Raw genomic sequence first — 17,234 nt, 5'->3', positions numbered from 1 at the left:
TGACACCGCACAGTCCATGGTGGAGGAGGGGTCCAAAACAGCAACGGAGCAAGCGACTGAACATCAAACACCAAAACTGCGTTCAAATAGTAAGTAAAAAAAACATTTATCCCAGTAATCAACGGTATATGTTGCAGAGTGCCGCAAGTGTGCAGGTGGGATAGGGCCGCAAGCACAGGGCTGCAAACACCTCTGCTATTTAATGTTTATAGTGTATTTTTGTTTGTCCCACTTGCAGTTTACAAGGTGCCTCTAAAAAAGAAAAAAGCAAACCGTTCCAATCAAGCAGCAAGAGCTTTCTCTTCAGTAGTAATAGATCAACTGCGTGAAATGGACTCCGACATGCAGGCCAATGAGGATGCTCGTATGGAGAAGTTTTTAGAAAATGAAAGACAGATGCAGCACTTTTTCTTGGATCAATTAAAGGACATGCAGGACAGACAATTGTCCTTCTTGGAACGGATACTTAATCGTGGGTATATGCCACCTCCTCATTATCCAATGTATCCGCCACATGCTTCACAGGCCCCAGCATAGCCAGCACACCATGAGTATGCATATGGCCAATACAGTAGAGGGCCAACTCCCTCTGCCCCTAGCACTTCGTGTGAGCAACAGCCACACCGAGAGCCTCTACCATATAGAGGCCCCAGTAGCCACGCCCCCAGCACAGCAATTAGCTACCACCCCACCACTGGTGCTAGCCACGCACCCAACACTTCCACTAGCTATGCCTCCAGCACTGCTACCAGTGCCCCACTAAACCCAGAGTATAGTGAGGCAAACACCACTAGCCTTGACAACACGCTGCTGCCAAACCTAGACTCCCTTGAATTTACGGTATATCGTAATTTGTCCTAAGAAATACTTGTTTTTTTTTCTTCGAAGTTCTTTATTGCATTATTGCAATAACAATGTTTAATACATTTATAGCATTCAGTCGCCTTGTGGGCACAGTTTGGTTAAAGCCTACATCTTGCACTTTTAAAAATTCATATGGGCACTTGTTTTTTAACATGTTTACGTGCACTTTTTTCATTGTTATGTATGCCAAAGGCTCAGGTGTACTGCAAACATTTTACCTGACTCTGTTTGTTACCCTTTTTTGGCATGTCTTTTCTTGTCAATAGGTTTTTTGGTAAGGAATAAGGCGCTACATCAGATTCCTTACCAAAATACCTATTTGCATTGCTTCTATTGGGGCAAAGAAGGAATAGCCCTCAGGTTTAGACCAGTGGTTCCCAACCCTGGTCCTCAAGTACCCCCAAGAGTGCACGTTTTCCAGGTCACCCGGCAGGTGCACTCATTATTCAGGCACATTTGAAAAGATCCACAGGTGGAGCTAATTATAGCACTTGTGATTCTGTGTGGAGACCTGCAAAACATGCACTGTTGGGGGAACTTGAGGACCAGGGTTGGGAACCACTGGTTAAGGCAAGGCAGCATAACACCAGAAAGAAGCACCCAGGACTCTGTTTGTTACCCTTTTTTGGCATGTCTTTTCTTGTATTGTGTGAAGAAACTTTTAAAAGTTCCAAATATTTAATATTTTACAGTAAAATATTAAAAATGTTATTTAAAAAGAAATGAGTGTGGTAATATTTGCCAGTAAAAATAAAAAAGTTATTTTAAAAGAAATGAGTGTGGTAATATTTGCCAGTAAAAAAAAAAAGTTCTTTTAAAAGAAATGAGTGTGGTCTCTTCTTCTAATATGGTAATATTTTTAATGGTGGACCTATTTTGTGACCTCCCATGGTAAAGCCCTTTAAAAAGGCTTTTTCTTATGTTTATCTATAGAGAAAAAAAGGCCTTACCCGGGTTAAGTGTAAAAGGGGATGATCAGGCAATTTACCGGGTAGCACTGTAGTGGAAATGTGTCTCCTACCCATGTCCCACCCGGGTTCGAACCGGGTACAAATTACCGGGTCCGACTCAGGTTGCTAGTGGAAAAGGGGTATAAGTCAGACAGAACCTGAAATATCTGACTGGGATTAGCAATTAACAGGCTTGGATGGGGACCATTATTTTGAAGTCATATATATTTGGTTCCCCAGGGCCAATTTTTTAAATTCTTGTACCCATGGAAAGAGGGGACCCTCAGCTTTCAGTCTATGGCCCTTAGACTCCTGGGGAGTTTCTGGGTACTCAGAAACCCCCCCTGCGTGCGCCACTGTTCTTGAAGTGATTTTTCACTCCGAAAAAGCAATAACAGCAATTAAGCAGTGTACATTGTTAAATAGGAAATATCTGAGCACTATGACCCTTTGGCATATAGGACACATCATTTATGGTGAAAAACACGCATTTGCAACAGCAATATCCCCTTAACAAGTTATTTCCATTCAGTTAACACTGGAAGCTATCTTGGCTTTTGACTAGAAGTCCCAAAGGCTGGCAGAACATGCTGGGACTTGTAGTTTAACCGTGGCTGGAGAATCATGATATCTATTTTTGTAATCGAGTTCTGATTGATGGAACTTTCATGGTAGAACCATTTCTGCACATATCTCACCATGAAATCTAATATGTAGGATCCAACCCACCCCAACACAAACAGCCCCCATCCAGGCACAGGTATGTCACAGATAAATCTAAACACTGCATTTTTCACATTGTTTCTGAGTATGGTGAAATAGGACTCAGAAGTTCAGTGGAAATTCTGTGACATGCAAACAGAAGCAGATCTGGAAATCTGACTCTCTCCCTGCGCTGTTTATCAGTGGTAATTTCCGTTAACGAGGCTAGTATATTAGTGAAGCATGTAGTTTTACTCATTGCTGTTTAACGCTGCCACGTTCTGTCATTGTATATGCCTTAGGGAATTTCAGATGCCATCAAGCAGCCAACAGAAAGTGGAGACATCAACAATGCTGGATGACTCGTTCCTGTTCGCTCGACAAGGAAAATATTGTCCCTGGGATTAAATGTTCTTTCAGTGATTCAGCTGCAAACAGAGAACTTACTTCCGTATATAACTTGCATAAAAAGAAAAATCATATAAGATGAGCTTGATAAATTTATGGGGTTCAATAAAAAATAAAAAAAAAGGATTAATATTGATATTTTACTAGAGATATTCGGCCAGGTTTTCCAGAAATCCAAACCCACACAAATTCTCTGGATCCAAACCTCTAGATTTCCCATGGTTTGGAATTCAAATTTTAAATCCAAAGTTTGGTTTTTGGATTGCATAAAATGCTTCATTTTAACAGTTCTGTTGATTTTGAACTGACCTAAAAACCAAATACAAAACCAAAATACGATAATGACCAAAACACAGGGTTCCGCGCAAATTGAGGTAATAGCAAGTGGTTATAGACCAACAGTGGACCGCTGGAGCAATAGCTAACCAATCGGTAGTTAAATCCTTCATTGCTGAGGATTTCTGAGTCCTGTGCTGGAAGGCAGGAAGGTGGATGTGTAATAATAAAAATAATCCTAATAATTATAATTATATCTATATATCGCTTTTTCTCCAATAGGACTTAAGGCGCTTAACAGATAGAATGAATGTAATACAGTACAGGAACACTGAAGTACAGAAAAGCTTTTCACAACCTATACTACAGAAATGATTAAATAAACAGGAAAGACTTGAGTCTGTTTTTGAAGGATTCTAGAGTAGGGGAGGGGGGTCTCTCGAACTGTGCGGGGAAGTGAGTTCCATAGAGTCAGAGCTGCATGGCTAAAAGCTCCACCCCGAGATGAATTACGGGAGATCCTAGGTACTGTCAAAAATCCTTCATCTACAGATCGCAGTAATTGGCTGGGACAGTATGGAATCAAAAGTTGCTTCAGGTACCTTGGGCCTTGGTCATGTAGGGCTCTGAAACTCCGTAAGTGTACAAAAATGGTGACCTATTACATTGGGGAATTGAGGGTTACACAACGGAGGATGCATAAATACTATTGGCAAAGGGGTGTTGAAGAGTAATACTAACGTATGACAACTGATACTAGCAGGGCCTATTGTCATTGGCATATAATCTTACAATGTGTGGACACTCCAAAAGCATATACTGTATTATTTAATTCATTATTTAAATTCAGTTAAACCCCTATTTAAAAAAAAAAATGTAACGGAACAAAAAAACTATCAAGGGGCCATTTGGTATAATAACATTTTTTTTAAGTTCTATTGAAGATGGGATGCTTCCCATAGCAACCAATCAGATTCTGTCTATTATCTTTTAGAAGGTGCTGAATAAATAAGTAGTAGATTGGTTGCTATGGGCAACATCACATCTTCAATAGATCTAGCATCGTAAATTTACCCCACAGAAGCCGATTGGGTTTGATGCAACAAACAAGGAGTGGAGAAGTGGACCAGAAAAGGAGCTGCCTATAGCAAACAAAGTTCCAAAACTAGAACTCAGCCACAGAAACGATATTGACGCCTTTCAATTAATGGATTCAAACTTGCAGGGGAGGAGAGGTGCCCCCTTAGCAGCAGGAGCCCGGAGGCAGATAACTCCATTGCCTTGCAGAGTTCTGCCTCTGACCCTTTTGATAATATAAAATAAGCAACATTTACCCATAAGGTTTTTATGAAGGAGAGGAAGAAACGGTACTTATGCAGTAGACGGGCGCCCACTAAGCAATTGGGCTATTCTGCATAGGAAAATCGCATCGCATGGGTCATTTTAAGGGCGATTTTCCGATGTAATATATTCACTGCTCTCTTAGCCCCGGGGGATCGCATCGCATCGCACCTCCCGCAAAATCACATGCAATTTTATAGGGTGTACGATGCCATTACATTACATTAGCTATACAATTATATGATTGTATGACATACAATGAGGTTTTAGGCACCCCCCCCCCACACTATCCACGCCACCCTGAAGCGTGGCGAGCGCAGTGTGCCCCGCGAGGGGCGGCGGAACACTTCCTCCGACCTTTTCAAACCCCCACTATCCACGTCGGCGTGGAGTTGATTTCATAAAGCACATCGCAGAGAGCCACCGAGCCCGAAGCGTGTCGAGCGCAGCGAGCCCTGCGAGGGGACGCGGAATACATGAAAAGTAATCCGTGTCCGCTCACCACACTATATAAAATCAACTCCACGCTGACGTGGATAGTGGGGGTATGAAAAGGTCAGAGGACGCGCTCCGCCTCCGCTCGCCACGATTCGGGGTGGCGTGGATAGTGGGGGGTGCCTAAAACCTCATTGTATGTCATACAATGATATTATTGTATAGCTAATGTAATGGCATCGCACAACCTATAAAATCGCATGAGATTTTGCGGGAGTTGTGATGTGATGCCCCGGGGCTAAGAGAGCAGCGAATATATTACATAGGAAAATCGCATTGCATCGCATCGCACGGCCCTTAAAATGGCCCATGCGATGCGATTTTCCTAAGTTACCGTACGTATGCAAATTCAGCGCCCATCTACTACATTAGTACCGAATAAACTATTTAATTGTCAGGACAAAATGGATTCCCTAAGGGTAAGGACTTTCAGTGGTGACGCGTGTGTGTTGTGGCAAGCAAAATATATCAGAACCTGACCTTCCAAATCACGCAGCTCAGCACAGAGTAAGAGGAGATATTCAGCGCTGTACGTCTGTATGATCACACAAGCAGCGTGCTCCCACTGTAGTCATAAACGCCTATGATAGCTCCGCTTTCTCATACAGCCCATATTGATGAGCTACATGATACTCTCTGATATGTGATATTCTTTGATAAGGAAACAAAAGTCACTAGACCATAATGCTAGGATACATAAAAATACATATAATGTAAACATAAGGTGCATGCATTAAAACAAAACCCGCAGTGAAGGAAACTATAGAGCAGGACACAGTATAACATGTACCTGGTTAACGGGAAAGGCATTCTTCACGTTGAAATAGAATCCAAAATAAACCATGTTGAAAACTCCATGGCGACCCAAAGTGGCACTTAGTCCTTTGTTAAGTCCTCTCAGTCCTATGCCCTCTGTGCGGATCACGTGGCGCGCCTGAGCAAAGGTAGACGGTTGCTGCAAGATAACAGATGCTCTGTTATAGTTGTGCAATATTTCGAAGCATTGTCTGGGATATAACGCTACACAATTAGGATACATTATTCAGTGGAACATAAACTCTTTGTACAATGACTCACTAGCAGCTGGTCATTATGGGCCTAATTCAGACCTGTCGGCAAGGCTGCAATTTTTGGCAGATGGACAAAAACCATGCTGCACTGCAGGTGGGGCAGAGTGCCAAATTTGGCACTCAGACTGGGTGAGAGCAGTGGCGGGAGGCGGCAGGATCGCCCAGGAGGTGGCAGGAGGCAGAACGGGATGGGACGGGACAGGTGAGCATGGTGGGTGGGTACAGGAAGCAGAAGGAAGGTACGGTAGGCGGCAGGAGGGTGCGGAGGCAGCGGACAGGAGGACGGCGCCATGTAAGCTGCTGCTGCTCACCCAGCGCCGTATTCCCTGCCTCAATCCGACATCTTTTCATGTTGGATTGAGATTGCCGGAAACCTGGCCAAAACCTTTTGGCTTTGGCTGTGTTTGCCGTTTGCGGCTATTCCGTCAATCCATTTGGTTTTCTGCAGGTTGAAACATTTCGACCTGCTGAAAAAACGCCAGCTAGCATTGAATGGGTCGGGACCCCTTCCGACCTATTAAATGACGAAAACTGCCTTCTTTTTGGCAAGACGCTAGTTTTGATATCAGTTGAATGTTGGTGAGTGTAGACACCAAATGCGATGTGTAACTTACAGATCTGCAAGTCAATGTGATTGGAGGTATAGTTCGTTCTACAGCAAAACACAAACTGGCAATCGCACAATGAATTCACAAAGACTAGCAGGTGCTAGAAAGGGAGGGAACCTCTAGAAGAGACTAGACAAAAAGGGGGCGATTCAGGCTTGGGTCAGGTCCAAATTCGCTCCCCCGGCCGATGGTGGGGTTTGCGCATGCGTGAAGATGCGCATGTGCAAACCCCTGGAACAAATGCCTTTGGCGAGTTTTACACCTGTTTATGTAAAACATCCATTCACAGGCCCTGAGAGCGAATTGCCCTTGCGAATGGGTGGCGGAAGGGCCACCATTCGCAAGGCGGGGTTTGGTGAATTTGCAAGGCTGCAAATTCGCAGCCTTGCGAATCAACCAGAATAACCCCCAAAGTTTCAACTAACTATCCGAGTTTGAAGACCAGGTAAGAGCGGATTGGCTGCTACTTTCCAAGGCTTACATCCCAATACATCTCCACCACAGACTTGTCCGGACCTGGGCCATGATACCTACTAGCTGATTCCACTTATGAAGCATGAACTAGTTTACAGTCAGCCAGCAGCCTACAGCTGTGAGCAGGGCCGGCGCCACCACTAGGCAAATCTAGGCATTTGCCTAGGGCGCCGGCCACTGGAGGGCGGCATTTTGTGCCGCCCGGGTACCTGTCGTTCGGCGCTGAGTATTTTAATCTGGCGGCGGAGGCAGCGGGGATCCCTGCGGTCCATTAGAAATCACGAGCGCTATCCGCCGGGCTATGCGGAAGCGCTTCTAGTGTGAAAACTCCGGCAGCACGGCGCACGCTGATCTCAGCCAATCAGCGTGCTGCCAGTGTTTTCACACTAGAAGCGCTTCCGCATAGCCCGGCGGATAGCGCTCGTGATTTCTAATGGACTGCAGGGACCCCCGCTGCTGCTGCCGCCAGATTGAAATACACAAATTGAAATACCCCCCCCGGCACCCGGCACCGGGGCGCCCCCACCCCGACTCCCCTGGGGCGCTCCGGTGCCTTGCACCGGCCCTGGCTGTGAGAGAAACACAGATTTTTTTTGAACATTTGTTCTAACTGGTTCACCTTCATGGCTAAACCCTTATCCACATGAACCCTTTCCAGGGGAACACACACAGAGAGTGACACTTGCTCTGTTTATTTTGTTACTTAGAACCTCAAGCATGTTCCCCCTTGCCACTTAAACAGGAAAAGGCAATGAATATTAAAGATAGCCTGAGAAAAGGAATGTAGAACACTGCAAAAAGGGGCTGTCACTCAAGTATGATGAAGGTACATTTAAGGATTTGGGGTAAAGACACTGAGAAATGGAGGTTACGAGTAACTTTATTATTTGTAGTGTGATGCTTGCAGATGCCGACTGTCTCTACCTTCTAGGTTCTAAACGTTTCCCTTAAAATTGGACTTTTATTTAAATTGTCCCAAGTTTTTAACATTGCTGTCATGGTGTGCACACGCTGTGAGATTCCTTTGATATTGACGAATGGTGTGTACACATGCGATATTGGGATCGAATCGCAGGGAAAGCCAAAAAAGCATGCATACAGATCTGTACTATATAGTCATTGCTGCACTGTTTATTTGGCTTTTCGATTTGAGCTGAACGCGCATCGGCAATGAATCGGGTTCGAAGGGTTTAAAACATGTTCGCTCTCCATTCTATGTGATCCCGATTCGATTTGGACTAGTCAAAATCGAATGGCAAATTGTACCGTGTGTACACACTATAAGACTCGATTGCTATGCAATTTTTACTAACTCATGTGCTATTTACACTCAATTCATACTATCTACATTCAATCTGCACTATATAGTCATTGCTGCACTGTCTATTAGGCTTTTCCATTTCAGCTGAACGGGAGCGCGCATCGGCATCGAATCGGGATCGAAAGGTTAAAAACATGTTTTCCACAGGTCGGCTGGAAAACATGAACTGTTGGTAGATCTTGAGGACAGGTTTGGCCACCACTGTTGTAGAGGAATATATTGCATAACTTCAAAGTGTCCTAATTATAAAAGGACGGTTACAATTTGGCTGTATTGTCCTGTTGAGTTAGGAAATTAAAAGGGTTCTGCAAAAATGTATATAAGGGCCTCCTGTGGGTAAAACCACATCAACTTTAGGTGGAGCCAACAAATAGAAGGTATGGTTAAAATACAGAGTAAACCAGACTGCCACTGCCACTGCCTATCTATGTCTAAAATGTAGAGCATTATATAGACACACAATACAGATAGCGTCCAAATGACCTCTATATAATATAGCATCCCAGTAATCATATAAGAAAACAGAGATAATCCTAATGACCCCCATACAGTACAGAGACCCCAGTGTCTGACATACAATAAAGGTAACACCCCAGTAACCACCATACAATACAGAGAACATACAGTTAAAAAAAAAAAAAAGAAAGACACTCTAGATTTTTCTGGGGCGGTGAAAGGGCTTACACCGACACTGAGTATGGCTCTTACAATAGGATCCTGGTAGAACCTGTTGAATCAGGGCAGAGATACTTAGGGGTCAATTTGGTACTTGTGTATTATCACGGCCACAATCGCGGGCATCGTGTGCCTTAACTTTAAGGCACACGATGCGACGTGATGCCCACGATTTCCCCATAGGCTTCAATGTTAAAATATTTAACATTGAAGCCTATGCGATGGACCCGATTTGTCCATAGGCTTCAATGTTAAATTATTTTAACATTGAAACTGAGTCCATTTAACATAGTAAAAAATGGGAAAAGGCCGAATAAGGGCCATTTCTCATTGGCTATGGCCCCGTCATGTGTTTAAAAAATAATGGCCCCCATTGTGGCCGCCACCCCCACGATTAACGCGAACCCGAAGCGTGGCGAGTGCAGCGAGCCCGCGAGGGGCGGTGGTGCGCATCCTCCGACCTTTTAATTCCCCTACTATCCACGTCGGTGTGGAGTTGAGAATAGATTAGTGTGGTGAGCGCAGCGAGCCACCGAGCCCAGCGAGCCCCGCGAGGGGACGCTGATACCTGTGAAGCCCGCGAGGGGACGCAGGGATCTGTGAAGGTATCAGCGTGCGCTCGCCACGCTTCGGGCTCGCCACACTAATCTATTCTCAACTCCACGCCGACGTTGATAGTAGGGGAATAAAAAGGTCGGAGGACGCGCACCGCCACCCCTCGCGGGCTCGCTGCGCTTGCCACGCTTTGGGTTTGCGTCAATCGTGGGGGTGGCGGCCACAATGGGGGGCCATTATTTTTTACACACATGACCATTTTTTACTATGTTAAATGGACTCCGTTTCAATGTTAAAAAAATTTAACATTGAAGCCTATGGACACGATGGACCCGATTTCTCCATAGGCTTCAATGTTAAAATAATTTAACATTGAAGTCTATGGAGAAATCGGGTACATCGCGTCGGTCGCGTCGTGTGCGTTTTGGTATGCACCCGACGCGAGTGACACGATTTTTTCCGACAAGACCACCATAGAAATCGTGGTGGCCGTGCTAGGAAACAAGTACTGTCAATTTACTAATGTTTCTACTCATGAAAAGATGTGATGTTGCCCATAGCAACCAATCAGATTCGATCATTTCTTATTGCATCCTAGAAAACAATAGACCCAATCTGATTGGTTGCTATGGGAATACCCTCTTTTCATTATTAGAAACTTAAGAAAATGTACTCCTTAGAGTCCAGTTCACAGTGAGAGCACCATGATTGTAGAACAGTAATGGGGAGAATGAGGATATAAGCAGCACCACCGACGTAGTTGCAATCATTCTGGCTGCTCCCTCCAGGCAGTGGGTAGGGAGGGGCATGATGCAAATGGGCAGGTGCACAGCTTTATAAATGCATCATTATAGCCATGCCCCCATTATGTAATGCTGAGGAGACCGGCATTGTACGGCTGCGGCCATGACGATGCGATTCGGTGAACTTGGTGCAAGGTATTGAGTGATAACTACACTGTAGTTGGCACTAGAAGTTTGCCTGTTTTTCTGTCAATCTACTAAACACTCCAGAAGAGTAGGCAAACACTGAATGCCTAGAAATTTGAGCGTATTAGAGAAACACCACAGTTACTCCCGAGCGGTATCTTATTAGGTGGCAGAAAAGGACACTAAGGAAAACAGAGATCGTTAGGTAACATCCCCAGAGGATCTCCTATCTCAGGACAGAAGTGTGCCTCAGTTGCACGTTTGTCTTGGTGAGAGTACTACAGGAAGTTGCTTTGGCATGCTAGAACTCGTAGGTCAACCATGAAAGGTTTACAGTAGTTAGACAACAGTACAACCATAAATACTTCCTGCATGACTAAAAGCAAAAATCGTATTTATGTGTAAAGAACAATAATGTGTGTATACTGCCAATGGGCTTTAGTGACCATCCCAATGCTGTACGAGTCCTGATTCTGACACCGATAACCAACCACTGGCTGAGCCATTCATCAGTGTCAACTGTCAGTGACGTGTAAGAATGAGCATTTGTCTGAAGCTGACAAACAACAGTTATAAATGATACTCATGTGTCACCTGTCAGTTATATCAATAAAAAAATACAAAGGGTGACAAGTAACCATGATGAATGACTGAGTCAAGTGTCACCATCATCTATCACTAAAAATAAAAAATTGGGTTGATGCTGAAAAGGGACAACGATGACGGAGAGAGCCAAGCGTCAGAATTAAACGTGATGTGACTGATGTTTGATAACGATCAATGATGTATTAAGATTGATGATCGGACAATCGATCTGGTATGGAATTTATAGCATTTCGCTCTATATTAACTCTTTGAGTGCCAAGAGAATTTGTCAAAATAGGTGTGAAAATTGCCAAGAAAACGTTTTTATTTATGTAATGGTTACCTTATATAGGAAATATAATCTTTTTGTGCACAATTTTTTATTTGAGTTTATATAACAAATGTGAGCGATGCTGGAATTTTTAGCAGATATTTCGACCATCTCTCGCAGAGGTGTTGACAATCAAAGGGTTAACACAGCAGTCATTGTCCACCGAAATAGGTTACGGTATACATGGTAGACAATGTCTAGGTTGATCACTAATGGTCGACAGTGAATAGGTCGACACCTTGATATGGCCCACATACACTAAACTGTTGACACAAGCTTTTGGTCGATATATACATGGTTGACATGTTTTCAGTTTTTTTGTGTCTATGTTGATATGGACACTGTTTAAGTGTAACGCGTTCCCCCGCATGGCTCGAGCATGGTGTTTCGCTGAGCTTGGCACACTATTATATTCCCACTCTATGCCCACTTGGATAGTAAATTACGAAAAACTACCTTTTTTTTTTTAGTAAAATAAAAAAAAAAAAAAACTCATGTCAACCTTTTTCAAGTTGACCATAAACTTGTGTCAACCTTTTGTCAATGTCGACCTTGGGTATGTTGATCATTTCAAGGTGTCGACCTAGTCACTGTCGACCATTAGTGGTTGACTTAGGGGGGTATTCAATCCAGGATTCTGACGTCCTGACAGTCGGAATCCTGGGCCATGGGTCAGTTTGACTGTAACTTGACAGCCGGAATTCAATGTTCCAGCAGTCGAGTGAAAACGGCTGTGGACTGTCAAAAACCGTGGTACTTGTTTTCTAGCATGGCGCCCACGATATTCTGTCGTATTGCATCTTATCGCATCGCATCATTTTATCGCATCGCATACCATATACCCGCATGCGATGCGATTTTAAATTGTATAAGCACCCTAATAGGTGCTTACAATGTTAAATGCACCCCCAAGCCACCCCCACTATGAACGCCAACCCGAAGCGTGGCGAGCGCAGCAAGCCCGCGAGGGGCGGCGGTACGCGTCCTCCGACCTTTTCATACCCCCACTATCCATGTCGGCGTGGAGTTGATTTTATATAGTGTGGCAAGCGCAGTGAGCCAACGTGCCCGAAGCGTGGCGAGCGCAGCGAGCCGCACGAGGGGCCGTGTATTACTTTACATGTATTCCGCGTCCGCTCGCCACACTTCGCGCTCGGTGGCTCGCTGCGCTAGCCACACTATGTAAAATCAACTCCACGCCGACATGGATGGTGGGGGTATGAAACGGTCAGAGGACGCATACCGCCGCCCCTCGCGGGCTCGCTGCGCTTTGGGTTGGCGTTGATAGTGGGGGTGCTTTTAACATTGTAAGCACCCATTACAGTGCTTATACAATTAATAATCTTACAATTAATAATCTAATAATGCCCATTTAACATTGAAAACACCCATTAGGGTGCTTATACAATTTTAAATCGTATACCATTGTATATGGCATACAATGCGATGGTATACGATTTAAAATTGTATAACATCGGCTGCCATCGCGTAACATCGCATCGCATACCATCGTATGGCTTATGGTATGCAATGCGATGGGCGCCGTGCTAGGAAACAAGTACCAAAAACGTCTGTGAATTTGTCAATCCATGGCCGTTTCTGACCAAACAGATCTGACCTGTTTTACAGTCAGATTTGTTTGGTCATAACCTGCCTTCAATGCTGTCGGAAACGGGAGCATTGAATAGGCGACAGCCATTATTTCCGCAGGCGGAAATAGCAGCCGAGATTGAATACCCCCCTAAGTGACTGTCATTACCCAGTAATGCTCTCTGCTCCAGATATGGCACAACGTCACATCAGATTATGATCATTACATTACATCTAGAAGCGCTATGCAACAAAGTAGCATTGCTTGCACCTGCCATTATTTAAATGTTGTTTGCAAAACAGTCCCATAATTCTAAAATAGGAACCTGTGATATACCCAAGGGCAGATACGCATTTTAAACATATCAAGACCGATCCCCAATAACTATAGCTAAAGTACAAATGCAAGTAGGCCTTTAGGGGGAAAAGACAAACAACACTGTCCGTTATTTGCATTTCCAATTTTAAAACAAAGTCTTAGGGCATAAGACACACAGTCACACTGTGACAGCTGTCATCTTCCCAAAACTAACTCTGCAAGAGTAAAGACAACACAAAATGCTTACTTCAATGCAATTTAATTCCAATTAAATATAGCTAAAAAAATCACAAAAAAAAACTAAATAATTTTTGCACTTAAATAACAAAAAACATCTGAATGGTAAATCATTCATACAGTTCTCTATCTACAAATATTAATTTACAATTATCCAGAAATATGGTAAAGGTCTTAAATTTGTACCAATTTAAGACATATCTCCCTATTACACAGTCATATAGGCCCTTATTCAGATCTGATAGCAATACAAATTTGTTCTCAAAATGTGCAAAACCATGTACACTGCAGGTGGGGCAGATGTAACATGTGCAGAGAGAGTTAGATTTGTGTGAGTTATTTTGTTTCTGTGTAGGGTAAACACTGGCTGCATTATTTTTACACTGCAAATTAGATTTCAGTTTCAACACACCCCAACCAAATCTAACTCTCTCTGCACATGTTCATTGGGATGAAGTTATAATCCCGGTGGTCCGAATCCCGGCGTTCAAAATCCCGACCACCGAAATCCTTACACTTTCTCCCGCTATGGGTGTCGTGCACACCCATTGCGGGAGAAAGTGTTGGGATTTTGGCAGGAGAAAAATTAGTGGTAAGCGCTTCGAGCCCGCAAGGGGGGGGGGGGGGGGCGATCCACATCCCCCCTTGTCGGGATTTTGGCAGTAGGGATTCCACCGTCAGGATTTTGAATCCCGGGACCGCCGGGATTTCGTATTAAATCCGTTACATCTGCCCCACCTGCAGTGCACATGGTTTTGCCCATTTTGAGAACAAATTTGTACTGCAATCAGATCTGAATAAGGGCCATAGTTTGTTACAGTGAGTACTAGCTATTTGCTTAGATCCATGATTGCCAACTCTCACTTTTCCTGATCCAGTTGACACTAAACCAGTTATAACAACCGTTGCAGGATTCCAAGGTTTTTTACCTGTGCATATGCATCGCGGTTCGCTTGCAGACCAACTTTTACAACCTCAAAAGGATTCACCACGAGGGCTTCAGTTAATCCTGACCCAAGACCAGCGATTGTAAACACCTAAAATATAAAGAAAAAATATATAAATATGGAATAGAAATATAAGTGATAATCCACAGAAAGGGGGACATGGAAAAAAAAAAGATTGATATGACAAGTCCAAAAGAAAAGAATGAGTTGTTAAAAAAAGATATATCTGTGACTCAGGGTGTACAGCATGTCAGAGGGCAGTATTCAATGAGAAAAGTTCTCCGTGTTTTGTGGAGAATTTGTGCTTTTTTCGCCTTGGACGGAGCATTTTGCTCTCCAAAAGCGAGCAACCCTATTCAATGTGAAATGTTCTCCGTCTTTCTAAGTGATTTTCGCCGTCTCTCTCCGTGTAGAAATTCTCCATCTTTTGATGGAGAGCTGGAATGTGAACTTTTAAACGGAAAGGTTTTTTTTTTTAGTTTTGGTGTCAAAAAATCAGGTTTTTTTTTCCTGTGAAGGGGCATGTTATTTTTATTCATGTGCTTATAGCACATGAATATATATTTAATTTAAAAAAAATTATTTTTTTTCATTATTTTTTTTTTTTTTTTTTTTTTTACACAGTGCAGCCAGCAGGGGGCCCGAGCGCTCGAGCCGCTCATTAGATATTCATATATTCACTGCACCCGATAGTTAATATGCACGTTCGGATGCAGTGAATACTGGGTCCCCCGCTGGCTATAGGGGGGGGCAGCCTGTGCTGCCTGGGTCCAGGGGAGCCCACCACCCCTATACATTCCTCTGGAGCAGCCAGGGAGACTTCTTCCGTCCCCCGGCTCCCTGTCAGCTCCCTGCCGCGGACGCTCGTCCGCTGCAGGGGTTAAGACTCGCCGCGAGTGGCGGCGAGTCTTAAAAACGTTGAATAGTGGGAGCAGGAGTGGCGGCGAGTCTTAAAAACGTTGAATAGTGGGAGCAGGAGTGGCAGCGAGCCCTCCGGAACACGGAGAGTGCACGGCGAGCAAAAAAAAATGCTCGCCATGCACGGAGAATATCTTCATTGAATACTGCCCAGAGTGTTGCTGGCTGTATCCAGTGTACCCTAGCCTAGAGAGAGAAGGAAGAGGAGATGGGGGAGACCTGAAGCGGGTCGGGGGATTCCTCCATGGGAATAGGGAATGTTCAGTGATGCAGGTGCGGAATATCCAGTGATGTCAGCTGCCCGCCAACCGCACCACTGGGTGGTTTGCATGAGAACGCCCATGAAACACTTAACATTCCCATGGGCGAATCCCCCGACCCGCTTCAGGTCTCCCCCATCTCATCTTCCTTCTCTCCCTAGGCTAGGAACCTTTGTTCCTGTCCAGGGTGCACGGAAAACTAAGGGACCTGACAGTCACTTACATATGTATGCACGGTGCACCTTCCACATCATTCAATGGTCGGCGGTGGGTGTCGCCCCATACGATGTTTTGCCAAAACTAGCGTGCGAGGAGGAGGTGGGTGGACCTGAGAGTGGCGGGCAGCATTTAGTCCACACGCAATGTTGCGAAATTCACAGCATTTCGTGTGGACCAGAATAAGGTCCTATATATCTAGGCCCTTATTCTGGTTCACTCGCAAAGGAAATTCCTTCTCAAATGGACAAAACCATGTGCACTGCAGGTGGGGCAGATGTTACTTGTGCAGAGAGAATTAGATTTGGGTGGGGTTTTTCTTTAAACTGAGATCTATATTGCAGTGCAAAAATAAAGCAGTCAGTATTTAACCCTGCACAGAAACAAAATAACTCACCCATATATAATTCACTCTGCACATGTTACATCTGCCCCACTTGCACTAATTGTATTAAACTCTGATTATAAGGTTTACTTGTTCACCTGATATTCTTAAATAATGCATTTGCATATGAAGTGTTTTACACATCGCTATATGTTACATTTGTATGACCCCGTAGGTCTCTCATGCCTCTTATCTACACACTGTCAAGACACTGTAACAGGCTTATGTTGCTGCAATCATTTATGAGATCCGAGTTTGACTTACCCATCCCGAGGGCAGGGACAGCGGCATCAGCAGCTTTTTGTATTGCTCAAAGGTGAAGAACTGAAAGTAAGCAAATCAGTGCAGATCAACACAAGAGCTCACAGACACTACAGTATTGACAGATGCAGCTAGCCGGCAAGAACGGTACCAATGTGAGATTCCAGGCACCCCCGAAATAATATGTTATACTCTAGTTCCTAGGTACTGTAAATAATACATTGTTGATATAAACAATATAAACCAGTGCTTTGAAAAGTGAACTAGCATCACCTAACGAAAGTGGACTATGCATCTACTTTTATTAGCTGTTTCTTGGACCTCCTTCCACCATTCACGTGGTGACCATACCGTGATAGTCCTCACAACAGTAACACACACCGCTCGGCTTTATGTAGGAAGGCAGTTGTAGTTTTCAAATAAGAGCAAGGTGATTTTCAAAACATTTAAGTTTGCAACCCATCGTCAGTGCTCCAAATCTCTGCAAGTCCCTATACTGATATATATGCCAACACAA

General features: G+C 44.1%; 1 protein-coding gene across 3 annotated transcripts in view; it reads right to left on the bottom strand.

Annotated features, from left to right (window-relative positions):
- Nucleotides 1-17,234, bottom strand: part of SLC25A21 (solute carrier family 25 member 21) — a 277,131-nt gene that overhangs the window by 47,534 nt on the left and 212,363 nt on the right. For all 3 annotated transcript variants that reach the window (XM_083166219.1, XM_083166220.1, XM_083166221.1), the window contains exons 6-8: nucleotides 16,721-16,780; nucleotides 14,660-14,767; nucleotides 5,827-5,991 (exon numbers count right to left, since the gene is read on the bottom strand). In XM_083166219.1, coding sequence (XP_083022345.1) covers nucleotides 5,827-5,991; nucleotides 14,660-14,767; nucleotides 16,721-16,780 — 333 coding nt within the window. The remainder of the gene's footprint in view (nucleotides 1-5,826; nucleotides 5,992-14,659; nucleotides 14,768-16,720; nucleotides 16,781-17,234) is intronic.

Source organism: Crinia signifera, chromosome 12, assembly GCF_055691185.1.
Source record: "Crinia signifera chromosome 12, ASM5569118v1, whole genome shotgun sequence".
Classification (NCBI taxonomy): Eukaryota; Metazoa; Chordata; class Amphibia; order Anura; family Myobatrachidae; genus Crinia; species Crinia signifera.
Note: the sequence above shows the minus strand (reverse complement) of the source record. Positions and strands in the feature narration are given on the sequence as shown.